The sequence below is a fragment of the Cetorhinus maximus genome, chromosome 10 (assembly GCF_964194155.1).
Source record: "Cetorhinus maximus chromosome 10, sCetMax3.hap1.1, whole genome shotgun sequence".
Classification (NCBI taxonomy): Eukaryota; Metazoa; Chordata; class Chondrichthyes; order Lamniformes; family Cetorhinidae; genus Cetorhinus; species Cetorhinus maximus.
Window position 1 is genome coordinate 18568213 of NC_135888.1, and position 9624 is coordinate 18577836.

The following is a 9624-nucleotide window of genomic DNA, read 5'->3' on the forward strand; positions in this document are numbered from 1 at the left end:
TCACTGTCGGTGGGTCTGAATACTGGAACTCCCTCCCTAACAGCACTGTGCGTGCACCTACACCACATGGACTGCAGTTGAAAGGTTGAAACTCTGTTCAGGACTAATGTGAACCCCTTTCTCTGTGACAGACAAAAGACTTCATTCAGTCTGAACTACTGGCCCAACTCTACTCGTGTGCAGACCAGAACATCTTGATGGAGGAGTCTCCTGAGCAGGCACAACGTCGCGATGACATGCTAAGAATGTATTACGCCCTGAAGGAAGCCTTAAATATCATTGGTGACATTAATACCACTACAACCAGCACCCCTCTACCACCACCTGTAGATGACTCCTGGCTGGGAGTCAGGGAAATCCCATCCGGGCGAAGGTTTGTAAATGAGAGCTCAGACCCATGTTTAAGCATAAAATCTGGCCTGCTATGACCTGCTATAATGTCATTGATGACAATTATAACTTATCCGCCCATTGGGAAACTGCGATCCTGTGCAAAGCTGGTTTTAAATCCCATCTGATTTTGCTTTCTATTGAAATGAGGTAAGGAGGAATATTTTTTCTGTCGGAGGGTCGTTAGACCTTAGAGTTCTCGTCCACAGAGAACTGAGGAGGCTGGCTCATTGAATTTACTCAAGGCTGAGTTAGACAGATTTGTGACTGACAAGGGAGTGAAGGGTTATGGAGGGCAGGCAGGCAAATAAAGTTAAGGCCACAATCAGATCCGCCATGATCTTGTTGAGTGATGGAGCAGGCTTGAGGGGCTAAATGGCCTACTCCTGATCCAATTTCTTATGATCTTCTAAGAACATATGAGTTCTTAGAAGGAGCAGGAGTAGGCTGTTTTGACCATTCAATATGACCATGGCTGATCTTCTGCCTCAACTCCACTTTCCTGCCTGCTCCCCATATCCCTTGATTCTCTGAGAGACCAAAAATCTGTCCATCTCAGCCTTAAATATATTCGACGATGGAGCATTCACAACCCCCTGGGATAGAGAATCCCAAAGATTCACCACCCTCTAAGTGAAGAAATTCCTCCTCACCTCAGTCCTAAATGATCGACCCTGTATCCTGAGACTGTGCCCCTGTGTTTTAGGTTTCCCGACCAGGGGAAACAACCTCGCAGTGTCCACCCTCTCAAGCCCCTCTAGGATTTTGTATCTTTCAATGAGAACACCTCTCATTCTTCTAAACTTCAGAGAATATAGGCCCAATTTACTCAGTTTCACATCATAGGACATCCCAGGGACCAATCTAGTGAACCTTTTGCTAACTACCTCCAATGCAAGTATATCCTATCTTGAATATGGAGACCAAAACTGCACACAGTACTCCAGGTCTAGTCTCATCAAAGCCCTGTGCAATGGTAGCAAGACGTCTTTATTCTTGTACTCCAACCCCCTTGCAATAAAGGCCAACACACCATTTACTTTCCTATTTGCTTGCTGTACCTGACACTAACTTTGTGTTCCTTGTACGAGTGCACCCAAGTCTCTCTGAAAATCAGCATTTAGAAGTTTCATGCCTGATTTTTCTGTTACTGCCAAAGTGAATAATCTCACATTTCCCCACATTTTACACCATCTGCCACCTGGAGTTGCCAGCTCACTTTACCTGTCCGTATCTCTTTGCAGCCTCTTTGTTTCACCTTCACGGCTTACATTGCAATCTAGCTTTGTATCATCAGGAAACTTGGATACATTATCCTCAGTTTCTTCATCTAAGTCATTAATATAGGTTGTAAATAGCTGAGGCCTCAGCACTGACCCTTGTGGCACTCCATTAGTTCCAACCTGCCACTTGAAAATGCCCCATCTATCCCTACTTTCTGCTTCCTAATCTGTTAACCAATCCTCCATTCATGCTAATATATTACTCCAACTCCATGAACCCTTATCCTGCTGACCTTTCATCCCTGTGCTTGATGATATCGGTTGGTTCCATGTCTCCCAATGCAAAATCCTCAATCTTGTATTCAAAAGACTACATGGCCTCACCCCTCCCTATCTCTATCTTTCTGCAGCCCTACAACCCTCCGAGATCCATGCATGCCTCCAAATCTGACCTCGTGAGCACCCCCACTCCCATCGTCTAACCACTGGCAGGTCGTCTCAATTATCTAAGCCCTAAGTTCTGGACTTCCCTCCCTAAGAGTACCGCATACAGTTTTGAGCTCCTTCGTTAAGGAAGAATAAACTTGCATTGGAAGCAGTTCAGAGAACGTTCATCAGGTTGAATCCTAGGCTGAAGGCGTTGCCTTATGAGGAGAGGTTGAGCAGTTTGGGCCTATACTCTGTAGTTTAGAAGATAGGAAAGATGATCTTGTTGAAACAGAAGATTCTGAGGGGGCTTGACACGGTAGATGCTGGGAGGATGTTCCGCCTTCAGGGTGATTCTAGAACCAGAGGGCACAGTTTGAGAATAAAGGTTCTCCCATTTAAAATGGAGATGAGGAGGCACTTCTACCCTGATGGTCGCTAATATTTGGAGTCCTCTTCTCCAGAGAGCAGTGGAGGCTGGATCAGTGAATATATTCAAGGACAAATTAGACAGATTTCTGATCTAAAGAGAGTCCAGGATTATGGAGCAGACAGGAAGTGGAGTAGAGGCCCCAATTAGATCAGCCATGATCTTATTGAATTGCGGAGCAGGCTTGATGGGCTGAATGGCCTACTCCTGTTCCTATTTCTTATGGTCTTATGTTTCTTATGTAAAGCTCTGCACCTCTCTCAACTGCTCTAAGAACCTGCTTCATAACCATTTCTTTGACCAAGCTTTTAGTTAAACTAGCTAATTAGCTCAGTGCCAATTTTTATTTGATTATGCTTCAGTGTTATGCCCTGAGATTTTTTTGATGTTAAAGGCGTTATAGATGCAAGTTATTGTTTAGAATGGAACAATTTACCACAGGAAGTAGTTGACTGGTACCAGGGACTGCATATCATGAGGAAAGATAAGGAAGATACAGGACTATGGGGAGCATGTGTGGATGTGTGATTTATTTTTGATTGGTCCAGCAAAGAGCTGGCATAGCCATGATAGCACAGATGGAGACCTTTCAGCCTATAGCCTTCTATGGCTCTATGATGTTTGGTTGTGAGTAATACAGTTTTAACTAATTACCTTGTTTTCTTCCCCCTAGGTCTCCAACCTCAAGTCCTACACCACAAAGGAGAGCTCCTGCGGTTCCCCCAGTCAGGCCTCTGTCTCGAGGCCCTGCCCCAGGCCCTCCCCCACCTGCTGGGCCCCCTCCTCAAGGACCCCCTGGTAGTGCCCCACCAATTCCCTCTCGGCCTGGCGCCTCTCCAGATCCATTCGGGGCTCCACCTCAAGTCCCCTCCAGGCCCAACCGGGCTCCTCCTGGCGTCCCCAGGTAGGTAATCTTTTGAATAAGAAGTGAGCACACGTTACAAGGGAAGAAAGTGGAGTTTTGGTGACCAGAAAATCGGACTGGGGCAAATACATCGGCATGGCGATATCTCCTCTGCATTAATCGGAACAGTAACCAGCATGCTTAGATGGGACGAGAATGAGCTGAGGATAGGAGTTGCAATTGGCACTGATCTCGTACAAACACTCATACCAGGTTCCTCTCTGTGTTATGGTAACATAGTTGTTGTCTTATTTCATTGCTACCCAACAGTAAAACAACAATTCAGTATAACTCAGCGTGGGCTAGTCGACCAACTTGTTCTTTCTTCTCTTTAATCCTTCAGTAATTCAGGCATTCTTAGAGCTATCAAGACAAGTCCTCCAATCCACTGGTTCTGTCAATGTGCTATTACTAGCCCCATTCTTTTGTAAATCAAATCATATTCTCGTACCATTTTTGAGGGGGCTGAGGGAAGGGCTGTGCGATCAGAAGGTAAACACAGTTTAGGATGAGTGTCCAGTCCATCATACCTAGTTTCACCCAGAAGGTCAAAACCATTTCCCCCCTCCCTCAAATGCTTCACCCTATTCCATTCCCACCCAACTATCATGGTAGCATCGAGTTGTATCGCTTGAGTGTATCCAGGTACATTTGAGGCTAATTTGAACCCAATTTTCCAGGCAAGAAATCCTCGGAATCAGATGGACTGCTGCTTTTACACTCTGCCCAGTGTTGCTGTGTTTGACTTCAATGGAAAGTTTGATTGGGTGGGGTGTGAAAGAGTTATCTGACCCATACCCGCCCTGTTCCCGCCAGGCGCATTGGGTTAAAATGACTCTCTTTGTCTCCGCTATCCTCCTTGAAGGTACATGTCACGTGTGGAAGGCCTTTCTGACATCAGGGCCTGAGTTTTTCAGATGGTGGGTGTCTTGCTTCCCACCACCTGAAGGGTTGGCGGGGAACGCATCCCTGCCGGCTCCAAGTGTCCCGCAGCTATTTCACGTTTGAATGAGTATTAAGTGGCTGCAGGCAGGACTTCTGGCTTTACTCAGGAGGAAGTCCCGCCTTAGAGAGCAGCCGGCCAGTCTGATTGGCGGCAGATCTCCAGTCCCTGAAGCGACTGTGCTGCGGTGGACAGAAGAAGAAATGCAGGAGGACACGAGTGTCCCAGGGCGGGGTGGGTAGGGAAGGCCTGGGAGGGCACAATGGGGACGATCAGGGGTCTTGGGTGAGAGGCTGGTGGGGGAGGGAGGTCCAGAGGCCATCAGACCTAAAAGGTTGGTGGGGGGAGGCACGGGATGGCTTGATTTCAGAAGGGGGCTTCTGATGGAAGTGGCCACCCCTCTACCCAGACCCTCCCAGCCCGAAGTGTAGCTTTTTTCTCAAGCTTTCCCCACAGGTGTTCAATCCTCCCGCAAGCCTGAAGGTTGAGGCTGGATGGGAAACGGCCCTTAAGTAGCCAATAAGTGGCCACTTAAGGGCCTCAGTTGGGGCCACGGGTGGGCTTCCCATCCGAGGCCTTGCCCACCCCAGTGTAAAATCGCTGTGAGGTCGGGGCAGGCGGAAACCCGGAGAGATTCCCGTCTCTTCAATTTCAAGCTGCCTCCCCACCCCCCCCATCTAAAAACCCACCAGTCGGGGAAGGGTAAAATCCTGGCCCAGTTCTAATTTGTCCTTTACCAGCTTGAAGCTGAACCCCTTTTCGCCTACGCCTGTGCTTTAATTGGAAGTAAAGTTATAGATTTGTCTCCCCTGATCAGTTGAGCTGAAAGGCATGGTGTAAAGATTCGAACTAAGCTTATGATTGAAGAATGGTCACCTGCCGTGAGATACTAGGAGCTCACTGGAACCATGACAAGCTACCATCAAGTTGCTCAGGGCCCACAAGTGAATGGGAGGGAGTGAGAAGGCTGGACTAGCACTGACCACCCATGAGTGAGGACCTAATTGTTCAGACCTTTATTGGACTCCAGTTGGTTAGACATAATGCCGTGCAGAATGAGTCTATTGTAGGGTACGCTTTATAATCTCCCACCAGCCCCTGATCTTTAGATCCTGCTTCCAATCTCTGGTTTGCTGGCCAATATTTATCCCTCAACCAACATCAATTAGGAAAAAAACAGGTTATCTAATTGTTTATATCATTCCTTTTTGTGGGAGCTTGCTGTGCGCAAATTGCGTTTCCTACACTACACCACACTTCAAAATTATGAATTGGCTGCAAATTGCTTTGGGACATGGTGAGGTCATGAAAGGTGCTATATAAATACAAATCTTTCTTTTGTTTGTCTCCTGTTTGGCATGTGGTGCCTTGTGTTAGTTGTCTTACTAAAATTGTAATTTTAAAAATATATGCACACATTTCCAGGAAATGTTAGAGCAGATGCATCAGTGTCAGAGGAAGAGAGATTGACAAATATGAAAGGTCCCACTGAAAATACAATTCCATTGTCCTCAAATGCTGACAGGCTTCCTGCGTATTTTCACCATTTTTGTTTGTATTTTTAAATTCCAGTGTCCATTGTCTTTTTTCTTCCAGCTTTATTTGGGAATCTACTTTTCCCTTTTTTTTTGGTATATTGTTGCAGAAATACTCAGAGACACCATGGCTCCCATTTTAAAGCTCCCCATCTCGCCACCTCTCCTTCCAGTTGGGATGTGCATGGGAGGGATTAAATATAAAACCTGTTCTTTCCATCTCTGACCCACTGCCTTTCTGGCCATCTAACTTTTTACTATCCCATATCAGGCCATTGACTCACAAACATTGAGCAGGACCCTAGTTACTATTCAGAAGCTGGAGTTGCTCTTCATTGAACGGAAGAGATCAAGGGGAGATTTCCTTTATTCTTTCATGGGATGTGGGTGTCACTGGCAAGGCCAGCATTTGTTGTCCATCCCTAATTATCCTCAAACTGAGTGGCTTGCTAGGCCATTTCAGAGGGCAGCAGATCTGGAGTCAGGTAAGGATGGCAGATTTCCTTCACTAAAAGGGCATTAGTGAATCAGATGGGGTTTTATGACGATCACTGATAGTTTTGTGGTCATCATTACTGAGACTAGCTTTATAATACCAAGCTTATTCATTGAATTCAAAGTTCACCAGCTGCTGTGGTGGGATTTGAACCCATGTCCCCAGAGCATTAGCCTGGGCCTCTGGATTACTAGTCCAATGACATTAACACTACGCCACCATCTTCCCCCAACTCAATGTTCAAAATTAGGAGGGGTAAAGTAAGAGGTCACAGGTCTAAGGTGATTTGGAAAAAAAACAGAAGAGAGATGAGGGGAATATTCTTTACACAATGAGTTGTTGTTATCTGGAAGGCACTGCCTGAAAGGATGGGGGAAGCAGACTCAGCAGTAACTTTTAAAGAATTGGATAGAGACTTAAAGGAGAGTAAAAGAAAGTGCAGGGCTATGAAGAAAGAGTGGGGGAAGGGAAGTGGGGGGAATTGGATTAACTGAATAGCTCCAGCAGAGAGCTAGCACAGACAAGATGGGCCAAATGGCCCCTTTCTCTCCTGTACGATTCTCTGATTCTATGATACTGTGAGTCATTGTCAGGCACTTACCTGCAGCATGAGTAGGAAGAACAGTAGGCCCAATAGCTCCATTACTTTATTTAAATAAGGCCCTCTCGCTGGCCGAGTGGCAGGCGGAATAACAAAGGCAGCGTTCTCTTGCCGCCTTTTGCAGGAAGAAGAGAGGGAAAAGGACCCTGGCTCAACTCAGCGTTGAAGGGGAGCCTGGAGGAGGAGCGATTGAGAGTCAGAGGCTAAGGGAAAGCAGGCAGCTACCACAGAGCCATATAATTACAAAAGGAAGAACTTGCACTTATAGCGTCTTTCATGACCTCAGAACATACCAAAGCTCCCGCGAACAACCCACCAACAAGTTACTTGCCAGTCAATAAATAGGAAGTAATTTTTAAAAAATTCATTCTAGGGACGTGGGCTTCACTTTCTCGGCCAGCATTTATTGCCCATCCCTAATAGTTAAACTTAAAATTAAAGCTCATTTACTGAAATCACTCCCTTCAGATTATTACCTCTATCTATAAAAGAAAATAAAGTCTTTCATTTATATAGCATTGTTCACGACCTTCAAAAATGCGTCACAACCAATGAAATGCTTCTTTGAAGTGTAGCCATTGTTGTAATGTAAAAAAATACAATTTGTGTACAGCAAGGGCCCACAAACAGCTATGTGGTAATTATCAGATAATCTGTTTAAATAGTGCTATTTGAGGGATAAATATTACTCAGAACTCCCTGTGAAATAGTGTCATGGGACATTACCTCAACATGAGGGGACCTTTTGTCCAATGTCTCACCTGGAGGACAGCACCTCTGACAGTACAGCACTCCCTCAGTGCTGCCTTGGATTTTGTGTTTTTTTATTCATTCACGGGATGTTGGCTTCACTGGCTGGGCCAGCATTTAATTTCCAACCCTAGTTGTCCTTGAGAAGGTGGTGGTGAGCTGCCTACTTAAACCTCTGCAGTCCATGGCATAGGTACACCCACTGTGCTGTTTGGAAGGGATTTCCAGGATTTTGACCCGGCAATAGTGAAGGAATGACGATATATTTCCAAGTCAGGATGGTGAGTGACTTTGCGGGGGAACTTGCAGGTGGTGGTGTTCCCATCTATCTGCTGCCTTTGTCATTCTAGATGGTAGTAGTCGTGGATTTGGAAGGTGCTGTTAAAGGAGTATTGGTGAATTCCTGCAGTGGATCTTGTAGATGGTACTCACTGCTGCTACTATGCATCGGTGGTGGAGGGAGTGAATGTTTGTGCGTGTGGTGCCAATCAAGCAGGCTGCTTTGTCCTGGACACTCTGTGTCAAGCTTCTTGAGTGTTGTTGGAGCTGCACTCATCCAGGCAAGTGGAGAGTATTCCATCACACTCCTGACTTGCGCCTTGTAGATGGTAGGCAGGCTTTGGGGAGTCAGGAGGTGGGTTACCGTCACACGATTCCTTGCCCCGACCTGCTCTTGTGGCCACAGTATTTATATGGCTAGTCCAGGTCAGTTTCTGGTCAATGGTAACCCCCCGAATGTTGATAGTGGGGGATTCAGTGATGGTAATGCCATTGAACATCAAGGGGTGATGGTTGGATTCTCTTGTTGGAGATGGTCATTGCCTGACACTTGTGTGGCACGAATGTTACTTGACACCTGTGAGCCCAAGCCTGGATATTGTCCAGGTCTTGCTGCATCTGGACATGGACTGCTTCAGTATCTGAGGAGTCGCGAATGGTGCTGAACATTGTGCAATCATCAGCGAACATCCCCACTTCTAACCTTATGATGGAAGGAAGGCCATTGATGAAGCAGCTGAAGATGGTTGGGCCTAGGACACTACCCTGAGGAACTCCTGCAGTGATGTCCTGGAGCCGAGATGACTGACCTCCAACAACCATAATCATCTTCCTTTTGCTAGGTATGATTCCAATCAGTGGAGAGTTTTCCCCCTGATTCCCATTGACTCCAGTTTTGCCAGGGCTCCTTGATGCCACAGAATCTGGTGTCAAGCAACTGGAGTGGGATTTGAACCCAAAATCTCTGACTTGGAGACGAGATGCTATCAACTGAGTCATACATATGCTACAGTAATGGTTGCTCAATCCTTTAGTTGTAGTTGTAGCAGTGTATGGGTAGTTACTGTATCTGTCTGTCTGTCTGTACCCTGCAGTATATAGAGTGCTAACATTTGTGCAGTTACTTGGAATCAATGGATAATAGAATGATATAGTTCAGAAAGAGGCCATTCAACTCATTGTGCCCATGCTGGCAATTTGAAAGAGCTATCCAATTGATCCCATCCCCTTCTCCTTTCACATAGCATTGCAAATTCTGCTGAGCTTGTTGTAAAAACCCATCCAGTTCATGAATGTCTTTTAGGGAAGGAAATCTGTTGTCCTTACCTGGTCTGGGCCTACACGTGACTCCAGACCCACAGCAATGTGGTTGACTCTTAGCTGCCCTCTGGAATGGTCTAGCAAGCCACTCAGTTCAAGGGCAATTAAGGATGGGCAACAAATCTTGTCAGTGACGCTCACATCCCATGAAAGAATAACGAGAAAAAATCCCTCTCTCTCTCTCTCTCTCTCTCTGCTCTGTCTCACTGTCTGCTTGTCTCTGTCAAATTCAGAGCTCATGATGCTGAGCAGTGCATTCATTTTACAACGTTTGCACATTCCTGATTTCCATTGCTCCACCATTGGGCAGCCATGCCTTCAGTTACC

General features: G+C 46.1%; 1 protein-coding gene across 4 annotated transcripts in view; it reads left to right on the forward strand.

The window, feature by feature from the left end:
- The window catches only part of dnm1b (dynamin 1b), a 250550-nt gene that overhangs the window by 215310 nt on the left and 25616 nt on the right, over window positions 1-9624 (forward strand). For all 4 annotated transcript variants that reach the window (XM_078550078.1, XM_078550074.1, XM_078550075.1 and 1 more), the window contains exons 18-19: window positions 132-373; window positions 3143-3373. In XM_078550078.1, coding sequence (XP_078406204.1) covers window positions 132-373; window positions 3143-3373 — 473 coding nt within the window. The remainder of the gene's footprint in view (window positions 1-131; window positions 374-3142; window positions 3374-9624) is intronic.